This window comes from Neolamprologus brichardi, chromosome 16 (assembly GCF_056152115.1).
Source record: "Neolamprologus brichardi isolate AB-2024 chromosome 16, ASM5615211v1, whole genome shotgun sequence".
Taxonomy (NCBI): Eukaryota; Metazoa; Chordata; class Actinopteri; order Cichliformes; family Cichlidae; genus Neolamprologus; species Neolamprologus brichardi.
The window spans coordinates 22,597,961-22,616,939 of record NC_142119.1 but is presented as its reverse complement, the minus strand read 5'-3'; the positions used below and the strand labels follow the sequence as shown (position 1 = coordinate 22,616,939).

General features: G+C 41.5%; 1 protein-coding gene across 1 annotated transcript in view; it reads left to right on the top strand.

Annotated features, from left to right (window-relative positions):
* The first annotated feature begins 946 nt into the window (after positions 1–946).
* igsf3 (immunoglobulin superfamily, member 3) overlaps positions 947–18,979 on the top strand; it is a 76,432-nt gene continuing 58,399 nt past the window's right edge. Inside the window, exons 1-2 of the mRNA XM_035906620.2 lie at positions 947–1,538; positions 1,705–1,862. Of these exons, the coding sequence (XP_035762513.2) occupies positions 1,823–1,862 (40 nt within the window). The 5' untranslated portion in view covers positions 947–1,538; positions 1,705–1,822. The remainder of the gene's footprint in view (positions 1,539–1,704; positions 1,863–18,979) is intronic.

Sequence of the window (18,979 nt, the reverse complement as noted above, 5' to 3'; positions counted from 1 at the left end):
CTGCTTTCCAAAAAATGGTTTTCATGTTACATTCAGGCGATTTCGAACTTGCAATTCCCAGCTGATGAAGAAAATAACAGATGGGTCTACTGCAATTGCATTTTTTTTTGTACGCACATGCAAAAGGCCTACTCATTTATTTATGTGCTACACAGAAGGGAGCTTAGAGTTTTACTAAGTTAGAGCTTTTTGGGCTTTTCAATTCAATTTTTCAGAGAGCAGCTCTCTCACTTCACAGCTTCTCACCCGAGCAGTTTTATTCCACTTGTGCTATTTTCTGTCTCCCAGCAAACTCCCATTCACCCAGTCTATTTTAGATCCTGCTAATAATGGAGCAGCGTCACGAAAATCAATAAATCTGTGCTTATGTCAAAGCGATTCGTGGTTTATGTTCTCATAATCTGATTCAAAGAGGGATGGAGTTTCAACCCATGAAAGGTGAACTGCGTTTTTTTTCTTAGATATTTTTCTGCAGTTCCCAAACAGAGTGGCACCTCATTATGTTGATTGCCAGTTGTGTGTAACGCAGGTAGTGTATGGAGAAGAAATAAACAAACATCATCAAAGAATAGCCTGATATTTTATTTTTCAAGTGATAATCATCGTCCGTTTATGCAGTAAACAGATGTTGCGCGAACAATTCGTGTCTACCTCAAAAAAGTGGTTGAACTCTACCCTGCAAATAAAAAGCTGGGAAAACTAGTAGCTTAAGGGGCTTAATTGCCCTCCACTCCGATTAACCTATTCAATCTATCAACGGCCTGAACTAGAATTTCAACAAACAAATGCAAATGCGTCCTTGTCCCACTGCACCCCAGACCCACACGGCCGGGGCGTGGTTTTAGGGGTGGAGCAAGGCAGCACGCTTTCAAGTTTTCAAACTGCCAAAGTGCTTGGTCAGGCAGAAAACAAGGAAATAACTCCCGGAGAGGAAAAGCAAGGTCGTTTCTTTCTGAGGATGAACTGCTTCATTTGTTTGAGCTCGTAAAATCTTTTAATAATCTTGTCAAGATTTAGACGCATAGTGTCTTAAATTAGGACACAATGCCCACTTGAATTGGCAGTAACAACTTCAAATCACTTATTTTGGGTTAGAGTATTGTGATCAATCTGGTGTGGTTTTTTTATACAGAGTATAAAGCCTTGCTTGCCTCATCTGGAGCGCCCGCCCATTGGGCTTTCTGCGGAGCGATAGTGGAGAGATTGATTATAAGGTCTACGGGATTTGCCGTGGAAAAAAACAGAGCCTGCTTGGACTGCTTGCTCGTGATCTTGCGCTCCCATCAGTGAAGGAGAAGGAAAATTATCCGGGACTCATTCCAGTCTGACTCCCAAAACCGTCAGCACTCCCCGCCCCCCTTCGTGTATCCAGATACGCAGGAGTCACGCCGGACTTTTAGTTTTTACTGAGGAGGCTGCGAGTGCGAATCGCCTCCGCAGTCTCGGATGCGTAGTGAGCCGGTGCTGCGAGTGAGTGGGTTGGGTCGCCTAGGCGCCGGGCATACGCACACTTCATCGTCAGCAATAAAAGCAGATAGGTGAGGGTAAAGGCGAGAGGAAACGACATCCGAGGCTTTTTATTTATTTATTTTAAACAGAAGGACGTTGTAGAGAGGTGGGTCGCACATTTGGAAAGCCGCCGGCTGTGGATTTGACTCTCAAGGAAGCTTTTTTCTTCTTCTTCTTGCCTCCGGGGTTTTGTAGACCTCCTTATTTTCTGATTCAGGACCAGTAGCTGACCACACTGTCAGACGCCACCGGCTTCTCATCTAAAAGGAGGGAATATTAAAAGTGGATCAGCGGAGCAACACACACACATACAATGGCAACCGGTGCGCTCTTTCTAGTCTGCGCGCTGCTTGGTAAGTCATCTGAAAAAAGAAGGTGAAAAAAGCTTTCAGACTGCGTTTGTTATCTGATTTTTATTTATTTATTTATTTATTTATATCAGTGCTCAGATTTCCGAGATAAAATCGGCATCTGCTGTTTGTCTTTCACGGCACACCTGTATGAGACATGTCAATCAAACGGCTTTACAGGCAGGGGAACTGGGCTGGTAGTCATTCTGAGTCAGGTGGAAGTAGACTACTTCGGTTAAATCGCTGCAATAATAACAGATGCCCGTGAACAGCTGTGTGTGTGTGTGTGTGTGTGTGTGTGTGTGTGTGTGTGTGTGTGTGTGTGTACACGCGGTGAACTAGGTTAATGTGATATTTGGTCTTTAGTTAGAGACTAAGCTTATACAGTCCTGCAGTGTTAAATGGATTGATCATATAGGCAACCAGCTGCTGTCGCCACACACACGTGTATCAATACATCCCCTATAGATGCACATAATATAGGCACACCTGGATCTGTGCATAATAGATTCTGATGTCACCCAGTGCCTGCTCTGCTTTACAGTAAGTCATCATCATAAAAAACATTTGTCACTTAGTGTAATTTATGAGACCTTCCTGCAAATGCAAGTTTAGACACATTGATGACACACACACCACACACACACTAATACAAACATTCATGCAGACATCACTGCTGACACACACATATACATTTCATCCTGCCTGTGAACTGTCCCAAACAAACACCAGATGGCTTTTCTGTTCCTGGACTGGGTGGCCTGTCAGCACTGCTGAGGGGGGGCACAGAGGAGGGGGCGGGAGTGGGAGTGGAAGTCGGCCTGCTGGAGGCCCCCATTTGGCCAAGAGGATTACCAGCCTGTGCCTTGCTTCTCATCCCCTTTCAGCACATCGTGAGTCACTTTCACTAGGATCGGACCTCTGTGCAGGTTTTCCAATTCGAATGTGAGATGCGTTGGCCTTCACACGGTCACAGTACAGATGAGATATCGGTGGTAAAGAGGGATAAGAGAGGGGTTTTCATGTTGCATAATCATGATTCAATTTGGAAGCCCTTTGAGGTGGCGAAGAAGCTTTTGGGTGCAAGGAGGGAGACAGTAAAATGTAACAACTGTCTGTGTGGCTCCTGTTGAAGTAACAGTGTTTAACATGATACTAATGCTATTATTGCCAACATTATCAGTAATGTGAACCTGACAATTGGGACGTAGTCCAAACCAAAGGCAGAAACTCACCACAACGGAAAAATTACAGACTCAGAGTAAATTATCTGGAACCAGTTTGTTAACAAAAGTGCAAATTCTCTGGCTCTGGCTTTTTAAATTGGAGTCTTTTCAGACTATTCTGATTGTTCTGTAAACAATGTCTGTGGGATTAGACTGCTAGTCAAACAAAGGCATGACATGTCTTTAGGCTTTGGTAACTTGTGATTGGTATTTTTCACTGTTAGCTGACATTATAAACCAATCCCCCTCGAGAAGACAGAAAAAAAATATTGGGGTGGCAATCAACTGGCAAGCAGTCAAGTTCAGTTATTCCAAAATAGAAGTGGTAATTTAAATCAGCATGATGGCATCAGGAACTTTTTAAATTTTCCTACTTGAATCATTTCTGTTCACAATGATTTCAAATTCTATACCTGTCCTCCAATTTTAGAGCCATCAGAGCCATGAACTAAATAACGTGTCTGAAGGAAAAATATGCTTATATTTCATATTAGCAGTACTGGTATTGCTATATTGATAATGCATCACTAGCATATGCACTGCCATATACTTTCATATCATTTGTCTATCTGTCATCTACTTGCATACACAAGCAGCTGTGGTAGGTTAGAGGTACTTGTCTGGTGTGTGATCAGCTGTGTGATTCATTCGCAGTGTGTCAGCAAGCACATGTTTGAACTTACTTTTTTTATGTTTTAGTGTTTGTTTGTGTGTGTGTGTGTGTGTGTGTGTGATAAGGAAGAACATAATAAAGATGGCTGACGGCTGTGATAGATGAAGGCTGTATCAGTCATTATTAAAGACAGAGGTGCCACTTACACATTTTTTTGGCAGGCAAATCTTATATTGGCTTATTTATGCTGCTGAGTTTGCAACCAGGTATGTGTGTGTGTGTGTGTGTGTGTGTGTGTGTGTGTGTGTGTGTGTGTATGTTTATTTGTGGCACCAGGGTATATGATATAAAGCTTATAAAAGGAGTTGCCTGAAGGAACGAATATTTATTAGCTTTACAAACAGAATGTCTTCCTTCTCTCCTACAGCGAGCGAGAAAGATGTCATGCTTTTGGTGTGGTGTAAAAGTGTGTGTGCTTTGTGCGGGCGTTCTTCTGTTTGTGTGAGTGTGTTTGAAACCGGGCAGCCAACGTGCTAGCCAACATGTTCCAGTTTATGTAACTAAACTGGAAGTGTGATATGTGCGAGGTTGTCAAGTTTAACTGCGAAATGCCCCAGTGGTTTCCGTTTACTGGGTTGATAGAAGAGCGGCCAGTGGATGCTCAGGTTCTGATGAGCTGCCATTGGTTCTGTTGAGCTGGTCTAAGAGCAGCTTCACACTGTTTAGCGCAAAATCCTGACGCCTGTGTGTGTTTCACATTTTGTATCTCTGTATTTGTCGAATATCTCTTCCAACTTGCATAACAGGATCTGTTTTTACCTTGTTCACATGACGCTTAAACGTGTTATGAATGAATTTGCATAAACCTGCATGAGACAGTTAGTTATGGGGATGGGAAGGGAGTAATACAGGTTTTTAACGTGTAGTATACCTAGTATAGCTATGTAACATCGATAAAATCAGGTCTCATATCAGGCACTACAAACTCTATACCAATGATTTATGTTTTAGCTCATCCCTTACAAACTATGAAGAAGTGGATCTATAGTATAATGGTTTAAGCATTTGTGGTTTACACATTGGCCTATCAAGTGTGCTATATAGCTCAAATATGCTGGTCTAGCGGCTGCGGTGGGCCCTTAAGAGGGAGCACTTGAACGTAGCTTGCTACAAAAGAATAAACATATAACCCTGCTGTAGTGTCACAGTTTTGTGACTTTAGTGTTTTTCTATCTTTTTCTTCACCTTTTTATTTTTTTTCCCCTAACACATTGGCATGCTAATCGGGTATTGTCTGCATTCATTTTTAAACACGGCAAAGTAGCTTTTCAGGTCTGACTACAGTAAATTGTCCTTACTGGAGTGTAATAATGGAGCTTCATTCACTCAACAGTCTCTTCCTTTTGCTATTAGGATTGTAAGGAAAACAAATTAAAAACGCAGAAATGGTATCTTTTGGGGAAAAACGTCAGCAGAAATATGAAGTTTTAGTGGAGGAAGTAAAACTTTCAAAAGTGATGGTATGATGGTGGTGTGTGTGCTGGCTGTTTTCTTTTTTCCTTTGAGCCATCTCCCTTCTTCTCTTGTGAGGATTTTGATGCTATTTTTTGATCACTTGTTTCAAGTCTGTAGAGAAACTGAAACCATAGCCTGTTATCCAGGCTCATTACAGTGCTATTGATTGAAAAGAGAAAAGTTTTAAGTACTTGTTGTAGCACCATCAAACTTTGTGCTTATCAGCCGACCCTTTATCAAGCTGGCCCTCTAAAACCAGCCCAATCAAAGAAAATGACGGTACTTATAAGCTCATTATCAGTTTAGACATATCTAATGTGTAGTGTTCCTTCCCCCCCCCTGTGTTTTTAACAGAAACAGAAGGGCGGTACTTGCAGCCATTCAAGTGCAGATTTGATTGTCCATATGGTGCCGTGACAATTGTCACAAATGCTTGAAAGTAGTTCTACTTTGATCTCATTTTTCATTCCAGACAAGCTCATTACAATGTTTGCATTTCTTAATGTGAACAAACTGTATAATTAACAGAGAAAGGAATTAGGAATCTTGCATATGAAATTGACTCATCAAGACAATTGCACATAACTGTTATAAGTGATGTTATGATGCAGGTTACAAGGGGACCCATTACTTTCTTTTGTCATTTTAAATCACACCTCTTCAGAGTCATCCTCCCTTTTAAGCCAACTTTATTCAGATTGGCTGCCTCTTGCAAACAGAAGATTTGAACAGCAGATACACTACTGTGCAAAAGTCTCAAGACATCATTCATTTCTCTATATGGAGACATGAAGCCAGACTTTCGTGTAGATTTTTTAAGGTATTCTTGAGCAATTGTTCACCAGACTTTCTGAAGGAATTGCAAAGTTTTTCTCTGGACATTGGTCATGTTTTCACTAATTTCAGTCCAGTTATTGTGCCTGTGTTGACTTTCAAGCATGTAAGAATTACACCAGCTTGTTTATGGCTTTATATATAGTATTTCCATTGCATGTTTCAATAAATTGCCTGTTTATTTCCTATCTTTGAAATTAGTTTCCACAGAGTTAGCCTCTGAACCTGACCAAAAATGGGTGTCTTGTATCAACAGTTTTTATTTTTTTATGACATAGTTGTTAAAGTCATCGTCCATAACATAATAACATTGCCATTGCAACTTTCACTGAACTGCAACCAAGATACACATTCATACATGAGGCCAACATGTTCAGATGCCAGATTAATGGGAAGAAGTACGTGTCCCAAAGAGGTTGTCGACATCATCCAGGTCAAAGAGCAGAAAATAAATCTGCTGTAAACTGAACATTTAAATTAGTCTAAAGCTTGAGCTTTTGACTCGTATGGCCTACTTATACATAATGCTGACCTCATTATTTGAAATCCTGGCCTTGTTTACTGTAATAATGGGTTCCCTTTGAGGAGAAGTAAGATGCTACATCATTGCGTCATTAACTGTTTACAAATAAAATGATTGAACTGCATTGCCAAAAACAAAAGTTGTCAGAGGAATACTTGATTTACTGGGGAAAAAAGTTTCTTTTTAGTAGAAAAATTGATAAAACCACAAAATGTTTCATGTTCTTTTCTGTTTTTAACCATGTCAACCATCTATATTAAGAGCAAAAAGTCCTTGGATATTCATCTTTTATTCTTGATTCATTCAAACTATCCTTACAGAAGCAGTATTGTTACATTATTAATCATCATCATCAATTAATAGCAATACTTTTCATGAAAAATGGACACATTTGAAAGTAATCCTTGATCATATAAGTATATTTTCACAACACATCTTTTGCAAATGTAATCTTCTCTCATTAAACAGATTATACACATTGAATGTGATCCATTATACCCCCACGCTTTTAAGGACCGTGCTAATGTCACTGATGCTGACTCAGGCATTTCAGATTTTGTTGGGATTCAAAGTTTGCCGTGCCACTCCCTGATGCCCACCCCGCCTCTCCTCTGTCCCGAATAAGAACAACAGCTGAAAGCCCCCCACCCGAAAATTACGCGCATTACAGCTTGTTTGCGGTCAAACCAGTACGTCCTCATGCTGAGCACCTTGAGTCAGCTGTTACAGCATGGGGGAATGCATTTCATGTGTGTTTAAGCCTCAGCTGACACAAGAGACAGTGCCGTCTAGACACTGAGGCAGAAAGCAATAACTCATCGGCTTGCTGTTTGCATAGCTGATCTATGTTTATGGTATGGGAATTTTTGGTGCGAGTCCCAAGATTTGTTCCTCATTATTATTATATTTTCCTGCTGTTGTCGCCAGAGTCAGAGGACCAATTTCTCTCTGTTAGGGGGAATACGAGCTTGTGCAGCTGTCTGATTGCAGCACTGTTTGCTCCCCTTGTTATTTTCTGTGCCTGCTGTATTCTGTAGTTGCACGCACGCTTGTTTGCATCATAAACACCAGACCCATCTCTTTGTGTATACCCATGACAGGATGCCTTTTGTGCTATTGTTTTTTCATATCATAACATTGTTGACTCGACAGAGGGGGGGGGGGGGGGGGACTACCAAAGCAGAAACAAGACTGACAGCTTGGCTATCATCCACAAACTGTGATAAGTTCCCAGTAAATATTCATTAAAGTTGGGATATATAATGACAAGAGAAGCTATTCGTCGGTCAACATTATGACTGAGATGTCTCATTAGGGATGGAGCTACATGAGTGGTGTTTTGTGATTGTGCCTGTATGGAAATGTTTTGTCTTCTGGGAACTTCCTGTGTCATGTGTACCTAAAAGCAAGTCAGATACTGGCTGGTATGCATGTCCTCAGGCTAAGGAATTGTTGCCCTGTAGTAGACTCCACAGTCTACTACCCATTTGCTTGCACCCAATTGAGACCACAGTTTTCCCACAACACCAGTGTTGTCTGTTGCCATTCGCCCTCCTCTGTCTGAGTGGTGAAAAGCTGCAATTAAACTCATGTTTCCTTCTAAGGGAACATCCAGAAAACATCAGGAAACTGAGCAAACTTTTAGTGCTCACAATACATTTAAAACAAAAGTTCCCTATACGTACCCCCACCCCACCGTGACCCACATCTGAGTTGTCTCTCTCCAACATGGGGAGATAAGTGACTGAAGACAACCAGAGTTCTTGTAGGAGACTTCCTGCCTGCCACGGTGAATGAGGAAAGTGGCTGGAGCTGGAGACAGAGCAGAGGCAGCGTCTGCTTTGTGTCTGATCTTAACTCTGCTGCGGTATCTCTGGTAAACTGTCAGGCCTTTCCTTACATCATAACTCTGCCACATTCTCATTCCCGGGCCTGTTCGCTCATTCACGCCTCAGATCCAATCTCGTGCTTTGCGATAACATCCCAACAACATCCCTTTAGCCATTCAGTTTGTAAACTGTTTAAGTGTTCTTTGGAGCTGATTTGCATACGTGCCCCTGCTTCTCCTCACTCACATGCTTAAAAGGTACTCCAGCATGCCTCTCCCTCCTCCTCCTCCTGCTTCTCCTCCTCCTCCAGTGAATAGCCCCTGACCTCCATCCCCCACTCATTTTAAACAATACTGTGCCCAGCCCACCCCTTCTTCAAAGAGCACTAATTAGAAACTGCCCTCAAGTGTGATCCAAACCAGATATTTATCTTTGGAGTTTCAGGGGAAGGTGCTATGTTTAACAATCGCATTTAGTGGGTCTATTTACATGCACCATTCTTGCTTAGTTATAAGACCAACAAACCCCCACCCCAAATCCCTGGGGGTTTTGCTGACTCCTCCCAGTTTGCTATTCTGTGTTAGGAGTCATGATGACTGGTTGACAAGAGGATTCCACTTCACTCCTACCTACGCACACACACGCACGCACACACACACACACACACACACACAGAAGTACCCACAGTACTGAGTTGCTGTCCTTCCACGCTGCTACACTCCCCTGCTCCCTGCTTGATCCTCCACCCAAGCAGATCCCATGCGGGTGGGATGCACACCAGGCGCTGTAACTATGGCGACCGCTCCCCCCCCCCCCCCCCCCCCCCACGTCCTCATCGTCTGACAGGCACTCATCTCTATACCCGCGTTTAAAGAAGCACGTGCGCATAATTAAATGTCTATATCAACGTTTCTTTGCCTTCAACATTTCCCTCGCGAAAAGCGCTTGACTCCCTTTGCCGCTATGTTCTGTTACGGCGCTCGCTTTTACACATAAAACCAAAGATGTGCTGGCGTGTGTATGTGTGTGTTTGTGTGTCTAATTGCTTATGCATAAATGCATGAATTTACAAGCGCATGTCTTTCATTGCCTGAGAGGCAAAATGACTGACAATGGCAGAAAAAGTCTGTTTGAAGTAGAGTAATTAATAGTTAATTAGCTTTCTTTCCAATCTGCGGCTTAATGCACAAACGTGGGAACTGATAGCAAGTTGCCAGTCATACAAAAAAAGAACCTAACCAGTGTACATAAAGTAGACGCAGCTGTCTGGCATAATTGTACACAAGTACAAGATGGATAATGACCAGAGATAGCTGTGCGGTTTTTATAGCTACATTTTCTTTTGCGACAATTAACACAAACATTCGACTCTTCTGTAAGAGTTAGTCACGACTGCATATATTGTGTACAGCTTTATTATTATTTATATATTTCCTTTAGTCTTATTTCTGGAGGAATAGCTTGGTTTGGGCGTAGCTCTGAGACCGCAATGCTTTGTCATTCAGACCGGGTGGGGGATGTGTGTGTGTGTGTGTGTGTGTGTGTGTGTTGGGTGGCGGGTGGGGGGTTGGGAGGAGGGAATCAGGTTGGTTATGACTGGGGGGGTTGGGGAAGAGGAGGTTAGTGTGGTAGCAGGTGTCCACATAGAGTTAATGCATTTGGGGTGGGGTGTAGATGGAAGCACTAAGTGCACTGAAGGTGTGTTTGTGTGTGCACACGTAGATATGATTGGCCCAGACAGACTACCTCTGTCCTCTGTCCAGATGCCTTTGTCTTCCTCACAGTGACAAACAGTAGTTGGAATTATGGCTGTATTTGCCATGGAAAAATTGTCACTTTCAGCTATTAATGTAGACACCTCAATGTGGCACAGACGGCCCTGCTTCAAGTTCTGCTCATCAGTCTACACTGACTGTAGCCATCTGTTACACTGTATGTGTTTACCCTGCCTTTCAGTAACCCAGATTCCATAATTCAGGAGTCGCACATTTCCAAAAAAGCATTTCAAACACCTGATGTGGACCTGTTATATTTATATAATTTCCAACGGCATATTTTTATTCTTAAACTCTGCTTGCATTATCTTTAATATTGTTGAAGCCCCTTTCCCCCTCCTTTTCAATTTAACGGTCTTCTGATTGGCTTTCCCTTGGAACCAAGATGACCATATTAGGGCGCTCTCTGTCATCATCTGTGAGCCAAGAGTAGGAAAAAATAAGGGGAACCAAACATTTAGGGAAGTTTGAAGCTTTTGGGTCACAGAGATCGCTTGTACATAGGCTGGTGTGAGTAACTGATACTTTGACCACACTAAACACCATCATCACCAGTAATTACTTGTTACAGCAATTATGTCATGAGATGGTGTTAAAAATCCAACTTTCTGCTCTTTTTTTTGTGATATAAATCGTAGAGCAAAGACACCTTGACTCATTAGCGATTCGTGAGTCACTGGTAAACAATGCTTTGCGGGGAAAGAGTTTATGAGCATCCACTATTATACAGGTTTATGACAGAAATTAGGAAATGCCTGCATAATAGGTTCCTTTGAATTTGCTGTAGCCTTGGCTGGAGCGTGGAAGAGAAGGCATTACTAGCCAGCTCTGTATTCAATCATTATGCGCCGTTGTTAAGGAATGACCTTCACACACACGTTTAAGGTTTTAATTAAATTTATATGTCAAGCTACTGCTCTAGCTGTGTATGTCACAGTAGTGACTGTGTGTTGATTATCCGTTCCGTATGATCTCTCTGGATAAAACAATAAAACTTAAAAGCTCTTTTTCCGACGTGGTCCAACAAGAAGGCGAAGCAGCTGAGGGTGTAGGAGGGAGGATGAAGAGGCAGCTGTTCTGTCGAGAAGGATAGATTATGATCTGCTCTGCGCTGTTGACACTACTGACGAAAAATGCCAGCACCGGAAATGGAGAGGAGAAAATATGAATCAGCCCACACACTGAAAAATTACATTTCAGCTAAGCAGGCGTATCCTTAATGCTTGGTTCCATTTATAGTGCAGCGGCCACTCACACTTCGAGCATTCAGTACCATATTGACGCAGAAGTAGGAATTAGGAAACCCCCCTCGGCTTCCATCCTGGTCTCACCAGCTGTTACGAGCAACAGCGCAGGTGAGGTCATGACTGCTACAGCCCAGGAGGCCCATAAATTAGAACTAGTTAGCATAGTGAGGCGTGAGGACAGCATGACCCAGGTGTGATTCAAAGCAGGAGTCCTAGTTTACACCGAGATTTGAGAATTGGATTGGATTTGAATGCAGTGAGACTTGAATGGCATTAAAAAAAAAAAGATTGTCTATTGTCTTAAAATCATTGTCTTTGAATCCAGATACAAGATTGGATCCAATGGCTATTTGTCTAGGCAATGCATAGCATAATGATACAAGGTTTTGAAATCACTATAAAGTTAACTATCAGATATTTTTAAAAAAATAAAGGATGTAACACATAACTTTCTGGAAAACTGCAACTTGGGCTTCTTTTATGACACGTTGGTCTGGAGGATGTAACTTGTTTTTATTTGTGAGCTTTATTTGTTGTTATAACCGGACAGTCAGACTAACCTAACTGGCTGCTGCCTGCGATCTTATGCTCACCACGTTTACCTCAGGTCTCCTGAAAGAGCAGGAAAGCAAAAAAGTATTCATTCACACACGGACACATTTGTATTTCACGAAATGTCAAACAATTTCTCCCAAACATTGGCTCCGTCTCACTTGTGTTCTCCCTGACCCCCCCCCCCCCAAAAAAAAAATAAAAATAAAAATAAAAATAGAACTAATAGAACTAAACAACACTACACAAGGTACTTGCCTGTGAAGTCTTTGCGTATTAGTTTAGAGGGAGCATAAATGCTTACACAGAATTGAAGTGCACACTTATTCACTTACATATACAAAAATGTGCGAGTTAGTTTACTTCTGATCCTCTTCTTGCCCTCTGGCTTTGTTTTCTTTCATTTAACACATCTACCCCTTAGTGAATTCGGCCCTGTGTATCTGTTATTTATTATTAGTCTTTTTTAAGTCTTGCAATCATTTCCTATGTACTACTAACATCACCTCTGTCTCTTTTCTTGACACATACAAAGACAAGATGGTGACATACAGTTGAACTGCTGTTCTACCAACCCCGCGGACATCCTGTAGTCTGTCGTTGTCGCTGTGATTAGAAATGTGTGGGTGTAATGGGCAGTTGTTGTAGCTGTTTGTCAGCAGTTGGATTGACCAGCCGGCCTATGTAACTGACCTCTCGTGGAAGACGTAACACTTGCTTTTTCTTTCTTCATTTTTTCTTTTATTTTTTTTTGGCCATCTCTCCCTATCACTCAGATGTTTGTTCGACAGTACCTTAAGGGAAAACATTTAGTTTTTCACTTAAGTACTAAAGAAAAGACGCTCCCTCTTCTGTCATTTAAAAAAAAAAGTCCCACTTAATAAATGAGGCTGTCAATATTAAAGATTCTGAAGCTGGAACAAGGGTCAGAGGTTGTTAAAAACAGCCCTGCTGCAGCGACTTCTACAATCTGAGACACGGCATGATTATCACTGCAGGACCGACACGGATGGCAAGAGGAGTAAGAGGACGAGGCCTGAATTGCAATATTCGATGCTGTCTAGAGTCTCTCCAATACGATGAGAAAACTATAGGAAATAAAGTCGGGTATTGTCATCAATCTATTGCTGGGTTTACATTTGGATGATTACATAGTGCCATGTGGAAAGCCTGACAAGCCGAATGTTAAATTTCTTCTGCAGAGGCAACGTGAAGAATTTTAGTCTGTTAAATCACATTTCTTTTGCACAGACACTTTCACGTAAGAGGCATTACAAAAATACAATTCGTGCTCTTTGCGGCGCACGATATGATTTAGCATGTAAAGCTTTATTTTGTTGGACAGTTTTGAGAAAGGCTAGAATTTGTATTGTGATCATACCCTTACTGACTGCTAATGTGTCCCTCTTGCATTAAAAAAAAAAATCTCTCTTCATTGATCTTCTTTCCTTCTGTTTTGCCTCATCTTGGAATCTCTCTGTGTCTTTGGCACTCTTGCTATCTCTGGTAATGATGTTAACAGGGTCAAATGCTTTCAGGGGCCTAGAGGGAGAAATATACAGAGTGATTTTGGAGTATGGTTAATGAGTGCAGGGAAGAGTGGACAGGAAAATATTCGTCATCGCTCTTTGGTCTTTATTTCTTTCTGTAACACAAATGGCAGCACATTATTTAGCAGCATGCCTACACACTCACTGGCCACTTTGTTAGGTACACCTGTTCAACTGCAGGTTAATGCAGATATTTAAGTAGCCAATTGCATGGCAGCATTTAGGCCATGCGTTAAAGCATGTGCACAACGGTAAAATGACCTGATGAAGTTCAATCTGAGCACCAGAACTGGAAAGAAAGGTGGTTTAAGCACCCTTGAATGGCATGGTTGTTAGGATCAGATGGGCTCGTTTGAGTCTGAAATTGCTGATCTACTGGGATTTTCCTGTACCACCATCTCTAGGGCTTACAGAGAATGGTCTGAAAATGAGAAAATCTCAAGTGAGCAGCAGTTCTCTGGGTGAAAATGCCTTGTTGATGCCAAAGCAAAATGGCCAGACTGCTGATATGAAGGCAACGGCAACTCAAATAACCACTTGTTAAAACCAATGTATGCAGAAGAGAATCTTTGAATACAAAAAGTGATTAACCTTGAAACAGACAGACTGCCACAGCAGAAGACTACACCAGACGCTTCACCTATCAGCTAAGAACAGGAAACTAAGGCTAGACTCACCAAAATTGGTCATTGGGGTGGCTGTAGCTCAGGTGGCAGAGCAGGTCAGCCACTAATCAAAAGGTCGGTGGTTCAATCCCAGGCTGCCTCCTGGCCTCCCAAATATCCTTGGGCAAGATACTAACCCCATGTTTGCCTACTGGTGGTGGTCAGAAGGCCCGGTGGCACCAGTGTCCGGCAGCCGCGCCCCAGCTTGCCATTGTGAATGTGTGTGTGAATGAGTGAATGACTGAATGTAGTGTAAAGCGCTTTGGGGTCCTTAGGGACAAATGCAGGCCATTTACCATTAGAAGATTGGAAAAATGTTGCCTGGTCAGATTAGTCTCAATTTCTGCTACAAAACATGAAAGTGTAGCTCCAGAGTGTACCCATCCTCTGAATACTGCCCATCAGGATATTGCATCATGTCACAAAGCTCAAACCATCTAAAACTGCTTTCTTCAACATGACAATGAGTTCACTGTACTCAAATGGCCTCCACAGTCACCAGATCTCAATCTAATTGAGCACCTTTGGGATGTTGTGGAATAGAAGATTTACATCATCAGCTCCTGAGGCAAAAGGGGGTCCAAACCCCAAGGTGTAAAATATATATTCAAAAGTTTTTGCATTTTGTAATGTTCTGCAACCTGGAGGCAACCGTTCTTCCTCTTTTGCTCTTTTTCTTCTCTGCTCCCCGTGTAATCCTTTGCTCTTATTATTGCTGCCTTACTCTGGATCATTTTGAACCTCCCCTGGGCAAACTGGACACTGATGTAGTGCACTTTTTTATATGTAGCATGTTCATATGTTTAAGTCGTGTTTCACTGAATCATTAGACGGTCCCCTGTTCAACTTTCCTAAATAGTTTTTGCCAAAAAGCATTAAGGTGAAGTTTAAGGGCCGGCAGTATCTCAAACACTGGCTATAATCCCAGTTTAAGATTCAAACCACTGTGCACTAAACAAAAATAGTCACAGAACTTATTTAGTTTTATGCATTGCGTATCTCCCTGTAATATTAATCATTCATGCTAAGTTGCAACCTTATTAGTCAATATTTCATGATTTCTTGTGGTGGAGTTTACCAAATGATTAAAGGTGGAGTAAACACAAGTAAACCAACTTGAAAAAGTGGCAGCTGTGAAGAAAAACAAGGAACCCACAGAGGGGAAACAGCAGTCAGTGGGGGGAGAAGCTAATCAGAGAACTGAGAAGTTCAACTGACACGTTATTAAAATTAAATAATAATAATACATAAAGTCATTGATGCAATGGTGCAGAGGGTAAAAAAATAATTTTTTGCCTTTTTGAGGCTGCTTTTTAGTCTTTCAGTTATAGAGATGATTTTCTTGCAGTGAATACAGTATCACAGAATCAGTGTATTGTGATGTCATCATTATTGTGGACATATATTGTCATGCCTTGACTTCTATCTCTACTGAAGAACAACAAAAAAGTCTTCCGTCTGCATCAAGAAATGATTGGAGCTATACAGTAGGGTTGTGGTAGAGTGGAGTTTACATGTTCTCTCTGTGCCTGTGTGGGCTCTCAGTAGGTTATTTTAACTGGTGATTCTAAAGTGGCTATAGGTATGAATGTGAACGTGAATGATTGTCTGTCTCTACGTGTTAGCCCTGTAATCAAGTAGCGACTTATCCAGGGTGTACAGCTGAAATAGGCTCCAGCCCCTATGCGACATAGAATTGGATAACAGGTTAAGAAAATGGATGGATGGATGGATGTTTGGAGTTGTGACCACCTTTTTCCACTTTAGAAACAGCCTGCTTCAAGCGAAAGAAGTAAAACTCTTAACAAAACAAACACAGAAATATAAAAACCTCTGATGTGAAAAAGCCAGAGCTTTTATTCTCGCTGAGAAAATCTGATAGTATCTATTCACTCAGAATAAGGCAATTGAATAAATGCATTTAAAAGGAGTCTAATCTACTTTTTTTGTATTAGAGCAGTCAAGTGTTATGAATTCACAGTAATTTAAACTCATATATTATTTTAGTAAAGCAAGGCTGACGCATCACCTTTATATCATAAACAGAGACATACTTTATTCAGTCCCACACTGGGGAAATTCACTTGTCACAGCAGCAAAAGGGAAGAACAGGTGAATTAGAGATGCAGATGGTTATTATATACAGTAAAATACACCAAGATTTTTCTTTTTGATATATACGTAAAGTACAGTGGAAGTGATAATAATATACATCATTTTTAAACGGTATTTATACTGTGTGGGTATTGTACAGCCTGACTGCGGTTGTGATGAAGGAACTACGTTAGTCTGATCCTCGTTAGGTTGCTTAAACTTTTTACGGGCGTCCCTGTGTGCACATATAGAATATAATCTGTATTTACATGTGTGGGAATGTAATTAAAAATTGAAGCAAAGTGAGAATCATTGATGGACAGCTCTGTTCTCTACATTAGCATGTGTTTGCACCGCTGTGAAAATGCCCTCTATATTACTTACGCCCTACAGTGTTTTTTATTATACACCTTTCAAGGTGTATAATTATCATGTGTCATAGAAGAGTGATGATGTGAGGTGTAGGTATGAATGAATGCGAGTGGCCTCACTGCTGTTTCCGCTGAGAATAAGACACTGGCCACGAATGATTGGATTAGTGTTTAACCCCCCCTTCTTCTTAGCTTAATCCTCTTTACAGCTCTCTCTCTCTCTCTCTCTCTCTCTCTCTCTCTCTCTCTCTCTCTCTCTCTCTCTCTCTCTCTCTCTCTCTGTTTTGTGTGTGTGTGTGTGTGTGTGTGTGTGTGTGTGTGTGTGTGTGTGTCTGTGCATTTGCAATCATTTGCTCCCATTTGCTATATCCTCCAACCGATCAACAGGAAGGTCAGCTAGCTTGTGGTCATTCTTCATCACCTGACATGGGACACATGTTTTTGCTTGGACCAAAGTTGTGTGGGAAGCAATGGGCCAGCTATGATGAGGTATGAGATACAGGAAAGGAATACCAGAGAAGGAAAAAGGTAGCAAAGCAGGACATCTGCGGTATGCAGAGGTGGAGACGAGCGTTAATAATAGCATATCTGAGGCCTTGTTGAACAAATATGGACACTTGGAGATCAAGGCAGCGCAGCCAGAGGTGAAAAAGTTGGGAGATGGGGGGAGGGGGGCGCTCAGGATTACTGTGGAAAGGTGGTGGAATAGAGCGATCAGTTGAAGGTCTGCAGGGTTTGGTTTGTCATTGTCATCCTTTCTAAACAGCCTGCAGAGCGATGGGCACTTTGAAGTTTCACAGAGCTGCTTAAATCCTGCTTGAAAAGATGCAGAGAAGCGTGAGGCACAGAAAAGAGACAGGAATATCCAGAGAAAGAGAGACTGCAGGGGCAGGACGAAGGGGAGGATTGATGATTGGTGAAACACGGAGGAAGGGAGTGAGAGTAATCAGAAATGAGGAGAAGCTTGTTTCATGAGGATGACAGGAGACAAGTGGAGGAAAGCTCTTAGTGCACCAACACAGTATGAGTCGTATGGGTTTTTTTTTTCCCTCGTTCTTTTTCTGGATGTATGAGTAATATGTTTCCAGCAGTTCTAGGTGAGAAACTGCAGTGTGAGGAGCACTAATGCAGCAGTACAGACTTGGATTTGGGTAGACCGGGTGCTGCCAGATTAGCACACTGACATCACAGCAAAGAAACACTGGGGGAACCAGGGTCTGAGTCATTACTGATGGCTCCTGCTCTTACATACTACATTCCATGCTGTGGTCAGCCAGATTTTGTCAGCACATTTCATTGTAGACGTTCTGTCTTGTTTTAAGTCTTGAGTGCTTAATGCTTTTTCTCTGTAGAAACATTTTTTATATCAAGTAAAAGTCAGTTGCCAAATTTTTAACAGGTTATGATTCATTGCAGTGTGGTACAGCAGTATGTGCAGGTCCAAAAAGATGTGCAAAGCTGGCAGATTAGCAGAGAAAAGCTGACGGCACAGATTGCATACAAATTGGATAAACAAGTATGCAAGTTTATTAACGAAAATATAATAAATAATAAATGAAAACATGTTGAATTCCCTCTCTGACTGGTGTGCGCGGTTTATTAATCCATTTCTGTGGATGCTCATCTAATTATTTTTCCTCTACCACATGACCCCCAGGGGGGCTCCACAGAAATCCGGGGATAAATATTTTGCTTAGTGACTTTTTATTTTTTTGAATTCCTTTCCATTTCCAAGTTCAAACAAAAGATGACTTGCCTAAATGGGTTGTGTGTTATTGATTGAATGTGTAAATAAAGCATTGTCGATGCGTTATGAAAAGTGACTCAAGACCGCATTCAAAATGTCAATATGATTATGAGCCCCACACACACTGCTTACGAGTGCAGCATTATTAAGAGTGGAATTGGAACACTAGTTTGTCATTTCAAGTCTTGTATAGTATTCCTATAATATTCGCACAGGAACGTAGCAAGGCTTGGTGACCTTACCGGAAGCTACAATGAGATTCCGAACTTTTATCTTGTTTCTATAGTAAAGCAATAATATCACAACATAATTGTGCTGTTTGAGCAATTTAACTTGAGTTATTTTTGCGTTTTTGTTTTTCATTTGTCTTTGAAGAAAAGGTCAACCTATCTACAGTGGCTGCTTTCATAACTATGAGGGTGTACAATTTTGAAATCCTTGCCTTGAGGAATTATTTTAAACAGTTTTTTACTTCAATCTAACTGATTTCATAGAGTACTAAAGGGAGGGACTCACAATAATAGATTTGTAAAACTTGTTCATTTGTGGAACGTGTTCAGGAATCTCAGGAGGCAAGGA